Raw genomic sequence first — 21,325 nt, forward strand, 5'->3', positions numbered from 1 at the left:
AGCAATGCATAAAGTTATATATTAATTCAGCTAAGAATGCTGGTTTCTGCTATTGAGGCGGATGAAAAATTACAATATATTACCTGTCTTGGGTGGCTCAGTTGTCCAGTGCTTCTTGCCATATCCCCGCAGTTCTGAGATTGAGGGTTAAATTCTAGGTTCTAACCTTTCTGTTCAGAGGTTGCATGTTTACCCACTTGTAGGTTTTCTTCCATGTTGCAAAGAAACATGCAGGGTTGAACACTCTAAATTTCTCCTAGGTTTGAGTGCTCTAGTGAACTGGTAGTACGTCTCCTTATGCTCTGCGATTGGTTGGCCACCAACCTAGAGTGTCCCCAGCCGGCTTCCAGTTAGCTGGAATAGGCTTCAACACCCCCCGCAACGCTTGAGTAAGCAGTACAAAAAAATAATTAATGGATTAACTGTCTATTGCAGAGATTGGAAACCTTTTTGACAGAGAGAGCCATAAACAATTAATATATTGAAATTTAGCAGCGGTCCCTGCATTTTCTGGCGACGCCTTCAATCCAACCTCTCAAACTATTTTACAGCTATAAAAACTCTACTGCGTCTACAGCTGTGACCCATTAAAATAAACAATAATAACCTCATACAATTAAAATATTATTTCGGAATATAGCCATATTTTACTCACCCATAATCCTTTTTAACTGTACACAATATCCATCCTCCTTTCTTTCTTCCTTCTTTTCTATCGCTATCGAAGCTGATGATGAAAGTCGAGCCTCTCCTGTCGCATTTCTGGCATAGTCCGTCTTGAAAACGCTTTAAATCAACACAACAATATATTTGCTTGTGCAGTTCACTCCAAATACAGCTTGGTATCTCTCGTAGTTAGCGCACTGAAAGTGGCGGAGACACACTTTTCCCAGTTGTAACAAGCTTGCAGCTTTGACCACCCTATCTTAATGATGTCCATTTTTTCTGGAAAATAGCTTTGTGTGCAAATCTGCAACTAAATCCATTTGTTTTCCTCAGTGGAGTTTGCGATCTTTGGCTTGCCTACTCGATGACTAGCCAATCATAGTTGGTGAAAGCGATGACGAATCCCTATGCCTGCGAAATAGCCTTGGTGTCACCAAATCGAATTCTGATTGGTCAAAGCAACAGTCTTATCGACGCTTGTTTAATGCAGCAGAGCCCGCAGAACTGATTTTGAAGGGCTTGAGGCAGATTTCTGACCCTGGCAACAAATAATGGCTGAAATGTGATTGGTTAAATGCTTCAATATGAAAACACACCTGGAAGTTGTGTCACCAGGGAGAAAAGCAATGAAAGGAAGCTCACAGACAATTTGGAATTATTTAATAAGTATTGATGGACAAAATATAATACAGTGGTATCTCGACTTACAATCGTAATCTGTTCTGAGACTGTGGTCGTAATACAAGCATATCGTAACTCAAGCGGACGTTTCCCATTGAAATGAATTGAAAACAAATTAATTTGTTCCAACCCTAACCCTCTGAAAAAAGACCAAAAACAGGATATTGGATTGGAAAATAAGTTTTATCTATTCTAATTTACCATATATTGACAAAGTAATAAATAACGAGTGGTTTAATAGTAATAAAATGTGTTTAATAGATGTAAAATTAGACGTATCTCGTGGAGGGAAGAGACAATGACACGCGGAGGTGGGGCCTGTTCAGGGGGGACTTAATCCAGGGCAACAACGCACTTGTAAACGAACAAATTTAAATCAACTTGGATACCTATATACAGACACTCAACTTTTAATGTAACTTCACACAAAACTGAATTCTTATTTTGTTTTAATCCTTTTTTTTACCTTAGTTCTACGGGTTGACCCAACCCGGACGTTTTGCCGGAGTCTTCAAAATGAATGCATCTAGGGTTGTTAGGAACTTGCCTCCCCTTCGAAATGTTTCGAAAATGACGCACACAAATATCATCAAAATACACGTAATCCAAGCTTTAGAATTAGCGCGCCACATCACTTGTAGGTCTCTTGAAGGCACGCATGTTCTCAGCATTGTACACTAGTAGTGGCTTAATTATACAGTCACCACTCGCATTATTACCCAACGCTAGCGTTAAGTTGTCCTTCATTGGTTTGTGTCCCGGTAATGCCTTCTCCTCTGCCACGATGAATGTCCGCCTGGGCATCTTTTTTCAAAAAAGACAAGTTTCATCACAGTTGAAAACTTGCTGGGGGATGTAAATTTCCTCGGCGATAATCAAGGCAAATGTCTTGATGCATCCTTCTGCTTAAGGATGGTGGAAATGGTTGACGTAGTCCTCCCGTATTGCCTAACGACCTCATTAACATGTACCCCACTCATATTTTTCAATTATTTTGCATTTCGTGTCCATTCTCAACGCCTTCTCTTTGCAGAACTCTGCCGATCCATAGTAATATTGTTCACCTTGTATGTAAATGTGACCCGCGCGGGGGTGGGTGGGGAAATGCAAAGTTCGCCCAGTGGTCGTAGAAATATTGTATACACGAAAGAGATGCAAAAGAGACAGTGCCATGGCCACCTGGCTTGGTCGCATTACGAAATTTTGATCGTATCTCGGGCGAATTATTCGATCAAATTTTTTCGTCGTAAGACAAAAATGTCTTATGACGGAGCGGTCGTATCACAAGGTTCGACTGTATATGATTCAGATATTTCTTAAGCCAGCAGAGAAGGCCTTGAAGGCCCTGACGGCCCGCCACTGTTGAAATGTTATTCCTAGAGAGCGACACTAAGAGTTTAAAAGTACAAATAAATGAGAATGTGCCTTTTTGTAATAATGTCACCACCTTTTTAGCACTGAAATTCTTTTGACAACCATGTTGCGCTGTTGCTAATCAATGAGAGTATGTATACAGAAGAGTCATGCAAAATAAAAATGTTCATGCTAGAGGTATGTCAACGCCACGGTAACAACATGCCGCTCCTATTGGTGTGTTTGTGACTCAGCTCTGGCACCGTCCGATTCCATATTTTGCTCAACTCAGCTCATTTTGAACCGCAGTTCTCCTCATTAGGGTCGCGGGGGGTGCTCGAGCCTATCCCAGCTGACTCCGGGCCAGAGGCGGAGACACCCCAAATCGGTGGACAGCCAATCGCAGGGCACAAGGAGACGAATAACTATGCACACTCACACCCATACCTAGGGGCAATTTAGAGTGTCCAATCAGCCTACCATGTATTTTTGGAATGTGGGAGGAAACCGGAGCACCCGGACGAAACCCTCGTAGGCTCGGGGAGAACATGCAAACTCCACACAGGTGGACCGACCTGGATTTGAACCCAGGACCCCAGAGCTGTGAGCCCGACGCACTGATCACTCCAAGCTACAATATAATTTAGCAAAATATTACCTTTGCAAGTGCCGTATATTCCGGACTACAAGTCGCAGTGTAGTATAAATCGCATTTTTGGGGGAAATTTATTTGATAAAATCCAACACCAAAAACATATCGGTCCTTCCGCAAAGTCATTTATATTAATCACCTTGACATTTACCGAGGTCGCGGAGAAGCAACTGCACTGTTGACAAACTTCTTCCAACAGAACGTTGTTCAAGCACCCATGCGGGAATTCGTTCCTCTAACTGCGGGCACCTACAGTTGTGGTCAAGGGTTTACATACACTTGTAATAATAATAATAATCGGACATAGGCCCTGTCGTCATCATCAACAACAAAAGCCTACTTGTCATCACATCCAGAAACTGCGTACGACGAAATTGGTAGTGCTTCTCCATAAGGTGTGTTTACTTGGCAAAACACCTAAATACGTGATAGTTACGGACTCGTAATTTGGCATTCGACACTTCGTGTCAACCCCCTCGAGCGAGTCACCTCTCACTGTCTTTCACTTAGCTTCAGTCAGCCAGTAGGAGGGAGATCACTACCCAAACATCTATTCATATTACCTCAGAAGTGAATGTGTGTTGTGTTACCGCAAATTTAGAGTTCTGATGGATGTGGGGAAACCCCTGTCCTTAAGCCTATTTGTCCGTGCTTTCTGGGACCTATGGCGTCTGCCAGAGGGCAGCAGCTGGAACAGATTGTGGTATGGGTCCCCTATGATGTTCCTGGCTCTGCTGAGGTAACGAGGGCTGGCAATGTCTTCCAGTGAGGGCATAGAGCAGCCGACGATCCTCTGGGCGGTGTTTATCACTTTCTGCATGGCCCTTTTGTCTGCCGTCGTGCTTCCAGCGTACCACACTGTGATGCAGTATGCCAGGATGCTCTCTACAGTGGTTCTATAGAAGGTTATCAGAGTTATCCAAGTTGTTTCTCCTAAGTGCCCTGAGGAAATGGAGTCGTTTCTGACCCTTCTTCACTGCTGCCATGATGTTTGTAGACCATGAGAGCTTATCCGTGACGTGGACCCTGTCTACACTTATAGACCCTTGCTTTATAAGCAAACTGGTGAGGGTCAACTGAGAGAGGGATTGTATTCCTAATATGGCGGGCTACCAACTTTTCAAAGCACTTCATGATCACAGGTGTGAGTGCAACAGGCGCGTGTTCACTTTCATGGACAGAATATATAGGCGCAGGCGTGGCGTCGAGGGGGTCCGCTTGGGTGGTCTCAGTATTGCATCCCTGCTTTTTGCAGATTATGTGGTTCTGTTGGCTTCATCAGGCCATGATCTCCAACTCTCGCTGGAACGAATCGCAACCGAGTAATGATTTGATTAGGTGATTCTTAATGATCCCATTGACTTTGATTTGCTTTGTACTTTGTGCTTTTGCTTTGTTGTTTTGCGGCCTTGCGACTGTACTGTCTAACTTTTAACTATGCCTTTTCTTGCTACTGTCACAATGAAATTTCCCGAATGTGGGATAAATAAAGTTATCCAATCCAATCCAATTACAGCCGTAAGTGCAACAAGCATATAATCATTCAGACTGTCAATGGTTGGCTTTTTGGGGACAGGAATAATGGTGGCAGATTTCAGGCAGGATGGGATGATGGATAGTGGCAGGTAACAATTGAACATTTTTGTGAAGACTCCAGCCAGCTGGGCAGCACAGGCTTTGAGCACCTTCCCAGGTACTCCGTCTGGGCCAGCAGCCTTCCTGGTGTTCACAGACGGCATTACCAGTCTCACTTCCTATTCCCGGAACTTCAGTGTATTGCTGCAGGGTGGTGATGGGGGTGTTGAAACTGGGTCTGATTTGTCGGCCTCAAAGCGGGCAAAGAAACGGTTCAGTTCCTCCGCTAGTGAGGCATGGCTCTCTTAACTTTCCAATTATTTCTACAACTCGTGATTTTTCTCTTATAGAGTGATTGGAACTCCTTTGTCACAAAAAACATTCATGAAGTTTGGTTCTTTTAAGACTTTATTGTGGGTTAACAGAAAAAGTTATCAAATCTGCTGTCAAAAATATACATTAAGCAACACGAATTAGCAATTTTGGTGACTTATAAAGTTGCGTCACTGAATTGAGCTTCATAGTATGGCCTCTGAATTTCTTGTGAGCTGATTATGAGTGACTACAACTGGTGACTTCTCTGAGGCCATTTAAATGGGGCTCATTGGATGCAAACACCCACAAACCCTACAATGTGAAAGTCAAAGGAGCTCAGCATCAATGTTACCTCTAAGCTGCGCACGTGCGCAATTGCGCACTACTCCCGTCTTCTCCGTCCAGCAGCAAAAAGGCGCGCAGTAAATAAAATCCAAACTTTTTTTCCCCATGATGGCGCCGTTTACGCGGTAGCCAGTGGCAGTAGATCTGTCCACTCTTATGTTTTTCATGTTTTACAGCTCCTTTATCAAGCTGTGAAATCGTGTGAGAACTGTCTAAATCTACTGTGTGTGTGGTTGTGTGCGTGCGTGTCTATGTGTCTAGTATGCGTGATCGTTTGTTTTCAATCTACACAATGAACTATAAATGGAAATTAGCCCTGGGCTACAATCTTATGTATATGTTCATTAACATGAATATAAAAACTTATCTCAAGTGACACGTTCAGCATAAAAGTCATTTGAATGAGAAGTGAGAAGGACAGATGTATAAAATAAGGTAAAATTTAAGTTGGATTTGTGCATATTCTAATGGCATTTATGAAGATGTTTTTTTCATTCATTTTCTGAATCCCTTTATCCACTTTATCATTCGCGGGGGGTGCTGGAGCCTATCCCTGCTGACTTTGGGCCAGGGGCGAGGGACATTCTGTATAGGTGGCCAGCCGATCGCAGGGCACAAGGAGACGGACATCAATTACCTAGTGTCCAATCAGCCTACAATGCATGTGTTTGGGATGTGGGAGGAAAACGGAGCAATCAGAGAAAACTCACGCAGGCCCAGGGTGAATATGCAAATTCAACACAGGTGGACTGACCTGGCTTTGATCCCAGGACCCCAGAGCTGTGAGACTGACGCACGAACCCCTCATCCGCCGGGCCGCCCATTCATAGATATTAATCATTACATTTTATGATTACTAAATCATTTGTGTAGTAGACATGCATCTGCCTATGGCAGGTGTGATAGTGGTGTGTGTCCATAGCAAGCAATGATGATGTTGCTCACACTGGTACTCAGTGTGCTCAGGGAGGGTGGCTTTCTGCCCAGATAAACAAAAAAATAGGGGGAACATTGCTCATCATCGATCTGAAAAAGCAAATCCTTGACTTGAACAAGTCAGAAAAGTCACTTGCAGCCATTTCAAAGCAGCTGCAGGTCCCAAGAGCAACAGTGCAAAAAAATGTTTGTGAGTATAAAGTGCGTGGCACTGATTTGTCACTGCCACGATCAGGAAAAAAACACAAGCTATCACCTGCAGCTGAGAGAAAATTAGCCATTAAGGTGAAGATTCAACCGAAAATCACCAAAAAGTAGATCTTCCAAGAATTAGAAGCTGCCAGAACACAGGTTTCAATGTCCACAGTCAAGCGTGTTTTGCATCTCCATGGACTGAGAGGCTGCCGTACAAGAAGGAAGCCCCTTCCAAAAGCGGCACCTTAAGGCTCGACTGAAGTTTCCTGCTGATGATATGGACAAAGATAAGACCTTCTGGAGGAAGGTTGTGTGGTCAGACGAAACAAAAATCTGAGAAAATGTGAGGCCTTTAACCCCAAATACACAATGCCTACCATCAAGCACGGTGGTGGTAGTATTATGCTCTGGGGCTGTTTTCTGCCAATGGAACTGGTGCTTTACAGAGAGTAAATGGGATAATGAAGGAGGACTACCTTCAAATTCTTCAAGATAACCTAAGTCATCATCCCGAAGATTGGGTCTTGGGCACAGTTGGGTGTTCCAACAGGACAATGACCCCAAACACAGATCGAAAGGTTTTTGAATGGCCTTCCCAAAGTCCTGACTTAAACCCCATTGAGAACTTGTGGACAATGCTGAAGAAACAAGTCCATGTCAGAAAGCCATCAAATTTAACTGAACTGCACCAATTCTGTCAAGAGCAGTGGTCAAAGATTTAATCAGAAGCTTGCCAGAGGCTTATGGGTGGCTAACAAAAGCACCTAATTGAAGTGAAAATGGCCCTGGGACATATTACCAAATATTAGCGCTACTGTGTGTATGTATTTGACCCGGCAGATTGGTTCACTTTTTTCTGTTCACCCATAATAAAGTCATAAAAAAAAAATTCATGAATGTTTTTTTGTGACAAAGAAGTGATAGAAGAACTAACTGGAAACTCAAGAGAGCCATGACATTGTTTTTTACAAGTGTATGTAAACTTTTGACCACAACTGTAGCTTTTAGCCCACAATTTTTTTCCTCATTTCAGTAAGAGTAACCTTCGCTTTTCGCCAATCTCTTACATTTTTCTCGTCAACTCCAAAGTTTCTTTCTGCTGCTCGATTGCCGCTTTCATCTGCATATTTCACTATTTGCAGCTTATTATCAGCAGAATGATTTTCTTTTTGGTGGCATTTTTGCTCAGCCCTTATTTTTATAGCTTCATAATTATGAATGTTGAAATTATCAACACCGGACCTAGAGTACCCTTTTGTGATTTAGTGTTAAAATAGCATGTGAAATGATATAATCGTTAATAATTTCATACATAAATCACACCCCAGGCCAAACTATGAAAAAAAACTGTGATTTATAATCCGAAAAATACGGTAACTCAATTTTTGTATCTCATTGTATCAGTGCTGATTTTTTAATCTGCTGAATATTGTCAGCAATTAGCAAGTAAAGGGCAGGCATGAGTATGCTGAACTTTTTTTTAGTAAAGGGTATATGCACATTTCATAAGGACACCCTGTAGTCACACATTTGCTTGTTTAAGTAACTGTGTAACTTTATCACTACAGAAAATGGGGGTCCTTCACATGAATCAGCAGATTGAGGATCAAACTGATTTTGAAAAGATGTACAAACACGGTGAGTTCTCTGCCACACAATGTATTTATGTCTTCTTGATTTGTGTCGAATGGTACAGAGATTTATTAGCAAAAGTCCACGGTTAATAATATCTTACTTTTGAGCTCTTCATTGACCTGTTTATTTACCTGCAGCTTGGGCTGACAATGCAGATGCATGTGCCAAACAATATGCAGGTACTGGAGCATTGAAGACCGACTTCACCAGGTCAGTGTTAAATTAAATTCATAGTTAATCATGTTAATACTATGAGCGGCCCGACCGCTGAGTGGTTAACGGGACGGCCACTCAGTTCTGGGTTTTGGGTTCAATCCCAAATCGGTCCTCCTGTGTGTAGTTTGTATATTCTCACTGGACTTGCATAGGTTTTCTCCGGGTAATCCGGTTTTCTCTCACATTCCAAAAAACCTGCATTAAGTGGGATGGGTTCCAGGACCCTCTTGACCCTTTTGAGGATAAGTAGTTCAGAAAATGAGTTAATGAATGAATGTTACTACATTTTATTTAATCACTGAGGGTCTAGTAGCGCATGCCGGACTTCAATAACCCTTTTTTTTGTTCTGATTCCTTCTTTGAATAAATGAATGGGCCACATTCACCAATAAGGTGATGAATAGTGGAAAATATTCTTAGTGGTTTACTTCCATCTGAGCTTGATGAAAAAAAAGAACTATGGCTATGGTCTTCCATTTTCTCACACTCAGTGGGAACTGACCACTGAAAATATCTTAGCTTGCTTTTGTGTTCTTACACTAAAACATGATGGTCACCATTTTGTTTTAGTATTGAATTTTCCAGACCATAAATCCCTCTGGAATATAAATTGCACTAGTAAAAAAAACTAACAAAGAACAAAAGATATTGAAAAGTCAAACTAAACTTTGAGTCGAATATTGAGAGGAAAATGTACAATGAGTTACCCACTATTTGTCACATTGGAGCTCAAACACGGACAATAGTTTGCTTTAGCAGAAAAAGAGCAGTTAAAATCAATTGAATACTTTCCAAAACTATTGTAATGCCTGCAAATCCCATTGAGTATTTGTGTTCCTTTTTCCTAGCAAGCTACTTAGAGGTAAGATCGGCCAAAAAAATTCAACCTGACCCGGCCCAAGCCTGCCGGATGAACTTGATTTGCAGGCCCGCGCCTGAAGCAAACTTGTATTTTGTATTTTATTTGTGAGATTTATAAGTATAAAGGCTTTTGTAATGGAAAAAAAACAAAAAAGTCTAATTTCAGAAAATTGTCTGTTGCTATGTTTCGCCTTGCGACAGCAACAGCTGGCATTTTAAAACACGCCTAAAACTAAGATGAAAAGAATTTCTACCGATTGTAACTAAAAAATGCATCACTCCTCATTTTGTGCCTGTGTTTTCAGCACTTTATTTCAAACAGATTTCATGTATTGAGAGTAAAATCCTCAAATTGGCCTGACAGATCTTTAACTGAAATTGCTGATCGATACAACCAACGATTCATTAAGGAAAGTCTAAAATTGTCAGGGATGGCCAAAAGTTTTCATATGCCTGATACATCTACTATCATGCGTTTATTTTTCTTTTATTTGGGCTTTATGTAATAATTTGTATGTCCACATTGAAGAATCGTTCAATGTAACAGCTCAGAAAAACTGAAAATCAAGTTAAAAAAAAGTGGTCATTTACAGTATTATTGATCCTTTAGAGACATTTGTGAAATAGCTGGGTTTTGGTGTTTTAGGACAGGCAAGAGAACTCAGTGGGGGCTGCTGATGGATGGCTGGAACTCGATGATACGATATTACAAAAACAACTTCTCTGATGGCTTTAGACAGGTAATATACAGTATTCTTTCGATTTACCTGTGGTTAATCCATTCTATGTGTGTGCATGCGTGTGTGCGTGCGTTTGCATGTGTGTGTGTGTATGTATGTATATATATATATATCTATTTTTTTTTTTTTTTTAATTTTTATTTTTTATTATTTTTTTAAATTATTATTTATTTTTTTTGCACGGCCACATGCTCGTTTAATAACATACCAGTCAACTTGTACGTTTTACACATATTTTATACGTTTTTTTATCATTTCAAATCATGTATACAGAGAAAAATTTTGTTTAAAAAAAAATTGCCAATGTTTATGAAAACCGATCTCAACAAGACCGTTTTGGCTAAAATCCAGATAGTCTCGTAGGCTGGTAGCCAACGACGCTAGTGTCATCGATTGTTCCTATTATCACGGTATACCAGCAAAAATTATCCTCAATCGTATGTATTTTTTTAGCGGTGCGTACGGCAATATCGATAAAGAATGGCATGCGTAGATATACATAGAGTAAATATCGTGGAAGCAAGCATGGAGGAGCCACCTAGTACATTTTTGGGGGGTTTGTACGGGGAATCATAATCATTTATAAGAGCAGTTATCGGCAGAGGTTGACAGGTATGACATAAACAAATTTAAATGAATTTGGATTACGATGCAGACACTCAAAAATAAGTTTAATCTAAATTTACACTAAAAATAATTCTAATTTTGTTTTTCATATTTACACCATTCTTCTGGCCGTCTTGGCTCTGTTTGCCCCACCTTCAACGTGACTTTTAGTATCGATGGGCTGTTTGCTTTTGTATTCCCTACAAACTATTCTGAAAATGATCCACACAAATATCCTCACAATAGGATAACACAAAACCCCTCCTCGTAGTAAGAGCGATCACTTCGCTATTGGTGTTGAGTGACAGGAAAAAAACACTGAAAAAAAATGCAACGCTCCGTCCAGTGCTCATAGATATCTGTCATACACAAAAGAGATGCTATGCAGCAAAAAAGACAGTGCGCTAAAATCATAAACAGCCTCTCATGTCTTGGCCACCTGGCTTTCTTGGTGGTTTATCAAATTCTTCTTATTTTTACTGTAATGACCTTTTAATAGAGGAAATCTGTGATGCATCGTGAATGCGAAAATCTAACTGCGAAATGTTAAGGGAAGACTGTATGTTGATTTTATTCCGACATGCATGACCTTTCACATTAATATTTTAGAATGAGAGGATTGTTTCACAACGGAATGTTTCCGGCCAACTCAGACAAATTAGATTTAGATGTGATAAACTAACTACACAGATTAATTTAGCCAGGGTTTTTTTGGTCGATGAAAGAATATAAGTACACAAGTCATTGTTCTACAGCTGTAGTTTAGAGGCTATATAAAGCTCTTAAACATGTGTCACTAAGCATTGAAGTCATTCCATTCAACCGTTGTTATTGCAGTGATGTCTTATATGATAATGATTATCGGGTTCATTCTAGGGTAAACTTTGAACAGTATGCATATTACACCGCCACATTGTCACTTTTGTAGTTTATGATGTAATGCATCACTGATCTAAGCCATAACATTCCACATGAAAACATGGCTTGTCTGAAAAACAATGACTAAGCGCTGTCTTATGAATGAATGAATGATGTGATTTTACAGTTTAATGATGCACAACAGTTTAAATAGTTCTCTGAAAAATGTGTACTTAAAAATTATAATTTTTTTAGAAGCTAAAAGGCCACTTAAAGAAAAACATTATATAAAACCCACCTACATGCTTTCAGATTAAATATATTTTTCCTTATAAATTTTTTGGTTTGTCTAGGTTCAGATGCTTTATTAGCCCACTGAATTTAATAACAGAAATCTTTTCTTTTAACACAGGACTCAATAGACTTGTTTCTTGGAAACTTTGCTGTGGATGAAGCTGAAATGGCAACATCGCTGCATGAACCCAGAGATTGGAAGTTTCTGACAGTAAGTTTTAGGAAATACAAAACTATGTTAGGATATCTTTTTTTGATTTGAATGAGTATTTCCTTTTTCATTCTCAGTTTCCTATCATCATGGTGGTTGCCTTCTCCATGTGTATCATCTGCTTGTTAATGGCTGGTAAGACAATCATGACTAAAGTGTGGAGAACAGCTGAGAAACTTGAAGGCAGCAGTATCAAATTGATCTGTTGCAGGCCACCTGCCACAAAATATAGACACAAGTGTCAAAATTATGCAAGAAAAGCAAATAGAACCTTTATATGAAAATGCAATTTTTCAGAAGCATAAATCCCAACAGCATTGGGCAACCAAAGGGTCAATTTGTCCTAACTATTCTAAAATTCCCAATACTAGCACCCAAACCATTTAAAAAATAGAAAGATGCCAAATTTTTATGAAATATATGTTAAACATGACAAGAGAAAAAAGATAATAAAAAACCCATTAAAATTTATAAGACGTGCAAAGAAATTTTCCCTTGAGCTGAATGGATGAGGGCGTAGGAGGAGGCAGATGAGTAAACATACATGTGCGCACGAAAACATACAATTTTACGACTTAGTTATTTTATAACAAATACACAAATGGCTTTAAATCCAGTCTTAAACAGCATTAAATGAATAAATACAAATACCACAACATAAATAAAAATACTGGCGATTTTTAGAGACTTTAACCAAGCCCAGGGCAATTTATTTCCCGGTAAAAAGTGCACTTTTAACCGGGTACCGGACCCAATTGCAGTAAAATTATTTTTCCACCAGGTGGAAGAGCTCTGCCGATTCAAAACCAGTCTAGAGTGCGTACGGGTGTGTATTAAAAGCGGGTCCCCTCGGTTTTGGTGGGTCATTTTGCACGGAGAATGTGTCTAAAATTTTCTAGTTCTGTCACGTACCGTTCTCCGTGTGTTTGGCCGGGAATAAATGCCCTTGTTATTCGAAATGAAAGACCGAGGTTGAAAAACATGTACACACACACACGACCGGGGGCGGGGTGAGCGCGTCAGCGCAACGTCCTTCGGCTGGCTATCCGGTCGGCTAACTATCTGTTCAGCTAACTCCGTTCGGCCAAACGCCCCCTCGGCAAACTGTCCCTTGGCCAGACGTCCATCGGCGAAACCTATTTCGGCGAATCGTTGGGTCAAAGAAAAACTCTGGATGACCAGTGAGACACAGGCACTCATCAAATTCCGTAACTCTGCCTTCAGGTCAGGGGACAAATACAGCGCTGCCAGAACAGACCTGAAGAGAGTATTAAAAAGGCCAAGGCAGTATATAGGGTGACCCAAAAAGATGCATACCCATCAGTTGCGAAAATGTTTCCATTGGTACGCATCTTTTTGGCTCAGCAAGGAAAATTGAGGAGCACTTCACTGAAAATAACCCAAAGAAGATGTGGCAGGGAGTATGACACATTACCAATTACAATGACAATAATGTATCTGTTAACACAAATGTCTAACTAGCAGAGGAACTGAACGGTTTCTTTTCCCGTTTTGAGACTGACAAATCAGACTCAGACTCAACACATCCACCACCAACCTGCAGCAGTACACTGAAGCTTCAGGAACATGAAGTGAGACAGGTACTGCGGAGTGTGAACACCAGGAAGGCTGCTGGCCCTGACGGAGTACCTGGTAAGGTGCTCAAAGCCTGTCCTGACCAGCTGACTGGGGTTTTCACAAAGATTTTCAATTGTTCCCTACAACAATCCATCATCCCATCCTGCCTGAAATCTGCCACCATTATCCCTGACCCTAAAAAGCCAACCATTGACAGTCTGAATGATTATATGCTTGTTGCACTTACGGCTGTAATTGGATTGGATTGGATAACTTTATTTATCCCACATTCGGGAAATTTCATTGTGACAGTAGCAAGAAAAGGCATAGTTAAAAGTTAGACAGTACAGTCGCAAGGCCGCAAAACAACAAAGCAAAAGCACAAAGTACAAAGCAAATCAAAGTCAATGGGATCATTAAGAATCACCTAATCAAATCATTACTCGGTTGCGATTCGTTCCAGCGAGAGTTGGAGATCATGGCCTGATGAAGCCAACAGAACCACATAATCTGCAAAAAGCAGGGATGCAATACTGAGACCACCCAAGCGGACCCCTTCGACGCCACGCCTGCGCCTATATATTCTGTCCATGAAAGTGAACACAATCGGTGACAATGGGCAGCCCTGGCAGCCCTGAGTCCAACCCCCACTGGAAACTGATCTGACTTAACAGGGGTTCCGGAACCCCATACTCCCAGAGTACCCCCCACAAGACTGCCCGGGGGCACGGTTGAACGCCTTCTCCAAGTCCACAAAGCATATGAAGACTGGTTAGGCGAACTCCAATGACCCCCAAGTTCCCCACTGAGGGTGTAGAGATAATCCACTGTTCCACGGATAGGACGAAAACCACACTGCTCCTCCTGAATCCGAAATTCGACCTCCGGGCGGACCCTCCTCTCCAGTACCCCAGAATAGACCTTCTCGGGGAGGCTGAGCAGTGATTTCCCCGGTAATTAGAACATACCCTTGGGTCCGCCTTTTTAAAAAACAGAAACCACCACTCCGGTCTGCCAATCCAGGGGCACTGTCCCCAATGTCCACACGCTGTTGCAGAGCCGTGTCAATCAAGACAGCCCCACAACATTCAGGATCTCATCCACTCCCTATCAGATATTTTGAAAAATTAATAAACACCAACGCCTGAACTGGGAAAATACAGTGGTACCTCTCAATACGAGCTCAATGCGTTGCGGGACTGAGCTTGTATGTCGATTTACTCGTAAATGAGCGTTTTCTCTAGAAACGTAATTTGTTCCAACCCTCTGAAAAAACACAGAAAACAGGATACTGGATTGGAAAACATTTTTATTTGTTCTAATTTGCAGAATTACAAAATAACTAGTGTTTATGATGTTTAATCGTACTAAAATTAGAAGTTTTTCTTGGAGGGGAGAGAGAAAGCGAAAGAGACTTTTTGCATGGCAATACACATGTAGCATAACATAAACAAATTTAAATGAACTTGGATTACGACGCAGTCAATTCTAATTTTGTTTTAAAATGGTTTATGATGCAGACACAGTCAAAAATAAGTTTAATCTAACCTTACACTAAACTTAATTCTAATTTTATTTTAAAATTGCATACCTTTCCTCTCCTGGCCGGCCGGGTTGGCTCTATTTGCCCTGCCTCCACCACTGCAAATAAATGGAACCTATCGAGGGTTGTTTGCTTTTGTGTTCTCTTCCGAATATTCCAAAAATTACGCACAAAAATTTCTTCACAATAGGATAACGCACAACCACTTGCCAACGAGAAGTAGTATACTCCTCTCGTATTAGCGATTAAGCTCCGTAATTTTGCACTTACTAACGTGGAAAAAACACGGAAAAAATGCAAGCGTATATAATTACTGAAGCGGTAGGACGTTTTTACGAATAATGGCTAAAGAGCTAATAGAGGGAACCTTGATAAATTGGAACACTTGAAAAAGCAGTTTCAAATAATATAACATTGGTTTAACACAACCTCCTTTCACAGCTGCTATAATCTCCCATTCTACCTTAAATTAATAAAGTTGTAGCTTTCAAGCGCATTTCATCTTGTGTAAAAATGTTACATTAAGTACATTATATGACTTGATGCTGGCATTCCTCCATAGGTGAAACGTGGACTGAAACTCTCGCTTACGTCCTGTTCTGGGGAACAGCCAGTGTAGTGACATTCGGCCTCATTCTTTTCAACGGACGGGACTTTGTCGACGCTCCAAAGCTGGTGCAGAAAGAAAAGCTGGACTGAATGTGTGCGTGTGGAAAGCGGCTTCGCCCTGGCGAGCTCACTACCTCATCCTCTGGCTTTTCATCGCTTTATCGCCAGCACCAACAGGCCTACAGTCTGTACTAGTACAAGGGGTAGATTTGAGAGGATGGTGAGGGTTCAGCAGGGCTGCCTCGTATACGATAATGCGTTTCAGAGTGAGACCATGCGTATATGGACCTGCTGCTGTCCACACAGGTGCAACACATGGACAAGGATAGTCTGACACAGAGTAACATTTAGAATTATCTGTTTTTCATTGCCATTGTACCTATTTTTTGAAGACGGGTGTGGGATTGACATCCAATTTACCTTTCGTCCCATTATCTGTTCATTTGGATCAAACACAGAAAAGCTGTTAACGCGTTACTAGTATGTCCAGTTTGCCTTTTGAAATATAATGTACCAAGTTACATACACTGACCAACTACGATATTATGGCTATTTGAGCAATATTATATCCAATAAAAGATCTGAATCAAAGATTGACAGATTTTAATTTGGATTGACACTGTCAGATTGTTAAATACACCAACTCCTTAGTACACTAGTTGCGTACTTTCAGCATATTTTATTGGTCTTTCACGCTATCTTTATATATCTAAAGTAATACCTTTGGTAGCCATGATCACTCAGCCTTTTACTTTGAGTCACTTTTGCAATTAGTTTTCCTCATAGTTGATTTGCATCTCCCTGAATTTAAATTTCAGGATCATACACAAAGTTATATTAATTCATGAAAAATGCTGGTGTTTTAACTATAAAATAAACCTAATATCAAAAATTACAGCAGGAGAAAAGTTTGTCTTTTCAAATGTAATGTACCAAGTTACATACACTGACCTACCACGATATTATGGCCGCTTGAGCAATTTTATGGCCACTTGAGTAATATTATGATCCAATAAAAAAGATTAATCAAATATTGACAGATTTTAATTTGGATTGACTGTCGAATTGGATTTGCAGCATGTGGTGCTGTGAAGATGTACTTCATCGTAATGAGTGAGCGCTGTTAATAAGAGATCACTCAGATGTCAGCCCAAGCTCTGCAGAGTCATAATCACCTATTTAGGAAAGGCTTTTTATGTTTCCAAGTGTGTTACTGTGAGGCATTAAAACATTTTTTCAAAAGCAATTTGCTAGATTCAGTCAGGCTGAGGTCAGGATTCTGCACAGCAGTTAATTTCATCAACACAACAATTTTTAATTTAAGGACAGTCCATTGTGATTCGTGAAACAAGAACATCAAACTAATCCCACATAGTTTCAGAAATGAAATTGTCCAAAATGTTCAAGCATTTAAAATTATTGTTGCTGGTTCAATATTTTGTACAGTTCTATGTTCTCAACTTTTGGAGATTGGTTTGAGGATGGCCACTTCTTGTTTAAAAAAATGCACCAGTGTGCATAGTAAAGTAAATACGTGAATAAGAAATCCACGTCTAGAACTGCTGCTTCCCCTTCGTTGAGATGATTATTGTGAGGGCTAAATCCCTAACATCAAAATAATCTTCAAGCAGAGGAGGCATCAAGCACTGAATAGTTTTAGACTCCGTCGGCCTTCTGGAGTGGTGAAATGGCAGGCCGCTTTCCGAGGTGGACGCAGCTCGCTCGCTTCTTTGTCGCTTGATCTTGAGGATTGATTTAATTCCAAATTTATTTATTTATTTAATTTTTTGGGGGAAAAAATTACCTCCTGTATACAGTACACCATATAGAATATGGGTAAAAAGAGTGAAATTCATGTTATAACAAAGAAAAACTAAAATATGTTGTTTCAATGTAATATTTGTATTTAATTGTATTTTTTTCCCCAAAAAAAACATCCGCGAAGCTCTGAGTCCGCGGTAGCTGAACCGCGAAGTAGCGGGGGAACACTGTACTTTGAAGTTATAACAGTTGTATTGAACGTATATAAAAGAAAACGTTGGAAGCAGAAATTCTTGCATCACCTGCTGGGATCTTGATGGATAGACTGAAATATCAGATAATCTGGTGATATTCAAACCACGCACCAAAGAAACTAATTGTCAATTTTACCACATGGTTGATATCACATGTTTACAATATAATTCAGGATTTTATTTAGTGTGATATCGCTGTAAAATGTTTACTACAATGCTGAACTGATGGGATAATTTTAAAGATTAGGTTTAGCCAGGCCGATATGAAGGGATGAAGATAAGAGTTTTAGGAAATGGCATTTAAAAAATTCCGATTGAGATTAGCCTCAGAACGCTTGAGAGTCAGAGTACTGCTGAGGAAAGTGGCCCAGGTCAAGTCTTTGACTTGGCAAAGGAATTTCCCTCCTCTCAATGGGAAACTAGCCAGGATTCAAAGGTCAGTGTAGGAGTAACGCAACCTTAAAAAAAGCCTCTGTGTATTACGGTTTACTGCAGTACATGTAATTAATTGAAGGGCAAATGAGGAAACATGTATATACATGCACACCTTTAATTAATGAAGTACTCAAGCTCGATGATGTTAGTTCTAAATTAACATGTGAGTAGTATATTTGCTTATAACTACTTATCTGTGAAAGAAAGGAGAAAAACAGTAATTACAGAAACAACTTATAATTGATATTCATTCATTCATTTTCTGAACCGCTTCATCCTCACTAGGGTAGCAGGGGTGCTCGAGTCTATCCCAGCAGACTTTGGGCCAGAGGCGGAGGACAACCTGTATGGGTAGCCACCCAATCGCAGGGCACAAGCAGACGGAAAACCATACACGCTCACACCCATACCTCGGGAGTGTCCAATCAGCCTACCATGCATTTGTTTTGGAATGTTGGAGGAAACCGGAGTACCCGGAAAAAAAAAAAAACATGCCAGTTTCATCCATAGAGAACATGCAAACTCCACACAGGTGGAGTGACCTGGATTTGAACCCAGGCCCCAGACCTGTGAGGCCGACGCGCTAACTACTTATGCCACCGGGCCACTATTATGATATTGACCCTAATAATGTGCTTTTGATTCATACAATATCTCAGAAATACCACATCACCATTATTTTTCTTAAGATGTTCCCTTCAAAGTAACACATTTGGACCGTACGGCTATAAAGCGCACATAAAAGCCTTAAATTTTCTCCAAAAGAGATAGAGGGGAAGGTAGTTGAACAATCTGAATTGCCCTTAGGTATGAGTTTGAGCGTGAATGGTTATCCATCTCCCTGTGGTCTGTGATTGGTGGGCCTTGCTGGGATTCCAAGTCTTCCCCGACCTGGTGCGGGTAGTTAGCTGGGATAGGTTCCAGCACACCCATGACCCTTGTGAGGATGAGCTGTTCATAATATAAATGAAGGAAAATGAAGCAATAAACATTGGACATTGCTTTTAATTTTTGATTCAAATAATTATTTTTAACTCATTTACTGCTGTTGATAACAATAAACACCAATTTCAATTGAATTGGGATGGCTGGCATTGAATAATGTTCCAGGGCCGTTCATAGACATTCAATCCATTTGGTCTGGGAGGGATGGATCGATCACTGCCAAATAGATTGGACGTCTGTCGTCTTCAATAACAGCCAATGGGATATTTATTTAATTAAAGTTGATCCAGACATAGGAAGGTTGTTGTTATTTATTCTTAGTTTAAAAGTAAGTGGTAATATGCCAAAGTTTGAGTTTAATTTATTTAATAAGGGATGGCATATATTAATGAACATATTCTTATTCATGTTAATGAACATATATATGTAAATATGTAAGATTGTAGCTGAGGGCTAATTTCCATCTTTCGTCCCTTGTGTAGTTCGGTGTGTGAAATTTAAAAATTGCACATTTTTAAAACCACTGGTGTTTGTCTTTTCACAGTCAAAGGCAGCTAATGAGGGTTACGAACAATGTCGTTAAGCAAGACAAAAAAAATAACAGTATCTCAGAAAAGGATTGCAAACAGTGTGACCGAGGTTTGCCCTTTAATCACCACAATGGGTATCATTAAACTGAAAACAGTCAGCCAGAGTGAGAAGTAGGCAAAACACTGTTTGGTTTTATGATGTCGTTTGTACAGCACTAAAGGTGCACAGAAGTTTTTTCGACTATACTGAATAATCAAAAATCGTTCTGTAAAAAATATTTTTTCAAAAATAAGTGCACGTAGAGATCTTTGCACAGGGGAGATGCAGCGAGAGAGACAGTGGGGTGAAATCATAAAGCAGCCTCCCGCAGCCTGGTCAACTGGGTGTCTCAAATACTCTTATCTCAAGATTTGTCTCATACCTCAAGGTAAATATTTGCTCAGAATTTTACTCTTATCTCAAATTCCTCGTATGTCCGGGCAATCATATTTCGAGGTAATACTGTACCTAAAATCGTTTCTCAAAACTCCCACAGTAATCCTACAATGTTGTCTTTGTACTCTTTCTCATCTGTATCAAGTGTGGTCACACGCACATCTCTCAGACAGGGGAAATGTGCAGCTGTGTCTCACACAAAGTCAGCTTCCACTTAAGTGCATGTATTTTGTCAGCAAACTGACAACTTTTTTGCGGCCTTGCAACATTTTGTTCAGACTGTTCAAGTGTTCTGTAACATCAACCAGAAATGCAAAGTCCTGTAGCCATTCCTGGGATTGTAATTCCAACACCAATTTTCCGTTTTTCTCCATAAACTCTCTGATTTCCTCTCGGAGATAAAAGAAATGCCTCAGAACAGCACGAGGTGCTGTCCTGAGGCATTTCTTAACCATCTCACTTCAGTGTGGTATGGCAGGCTGTGTGTAATGTTGCTTTCGCTGAGAAGATTGTCAAAGTGACGATGGTTTAGACCTCTGGATCGGATAATATTTGCAGTGCGAAGAACCACCTCCATGACGTGGTCCATTTTCAAGGACTAAAACACAATATCTTCTGGTTCAAAATACAGTGAAATGTCCAGAAAGGATCTCCTCCATCAAAGGATTGTACTTTCTCTCTGAATTTTGTCACCACACCTACTTCCTTTACGATCATGGATGTTGTGTCGTCTGAAGCCATGCTGACAGCGCGGGACCAGTCCACTCCAACTCTGTCCAGTGCAGTAACGACACCCGAAAATGTCCTCGGGTGTTGTGCTCAACAAACTTCAGTAACAGTCAATGTCTCATCAAAACCACAAATAAATATGGCCAGTTGAGCCACGTCTCAGATGTCAGTGCTCTCATCTATTGAAACATAAAATGGTATAAAAATAAAATGATATAAGCCAATATCTATCTATCCGCGTAGCCCAATTTTTTTTTTTAGGATGCTTGATTAATTATATTTGCGGACTTATTGGTGCCTGTGTTGCATGCAAGATACGATTTGACCAGTAGACAGCATGCTTGCTCACTCGTGCAGGTTTATGCT

At 40.4% G+C, this 21,325-nt stretch overlaps 1 protein-coding gene across 1 annotated transcript in view; it reads left to right on the plus strand.

Moving 5' to 3' along the window:
* The window catches only part of sacm1lb (SAC1 like phosphatidylinositide phosphatase b), a 35,180-nt gene extending 18,416 nt beyond the window's left edge, over nucleotides 1-16,764 (plus strand). Inside the window, exons 15-20 of the mRNA XM_077720844.1 lie at nucleotides 8,287-8,356; nucleotides 8,491-8,563; nucleotides 10,077-10,170; nucleotides 12,047-12,139; nucleotides 12,217-12,274; nucleotides 15,823-16,764. Of these exons, the coding sequence (XP_077576970.1) occupies nucleotides 8,287-8,356; nucleotides 8,491-8,563; nucleotides 10,077-10,170; nucleotides 12,047-12,139; nucleotides 12,217-12,274; nucleotides 15,823-15,959 (525 nt within the window). The 3' untranslated portion in view covers nucleotides 15,960-16,764. The remainder of the gene's footprint in view (nucleotides 1-8,286; nucleotides 8,357-8,490; nucleotides 8,564-10,076; nucleotides 10,171-12,046; nucleotides 12,140-12,216; nucleotides 12,275-15,822) is intronic.
* The last annotated feature ends 4,561 nt before the right edge of the window (nucleotides 16,765-21,325 follow it).

The sequence above is a fragment of the Stigmatopora nigra genome, chromosome 7 (assembly GCF_051989575.1).
Source record: "Stigmatopora nigra isolate UIUO_SnigA chromosome 7, RoL_Snig_1.1, whole genome shotgun sequence".
Classification (NCBI taxonomy): domain Eukaryota; kingdom Metazoa; phylum Chordata; class Actinopteri; order Syngnathiformes; family Syngnathidae; genus Stigmatopora; species Stigmatopora nigra.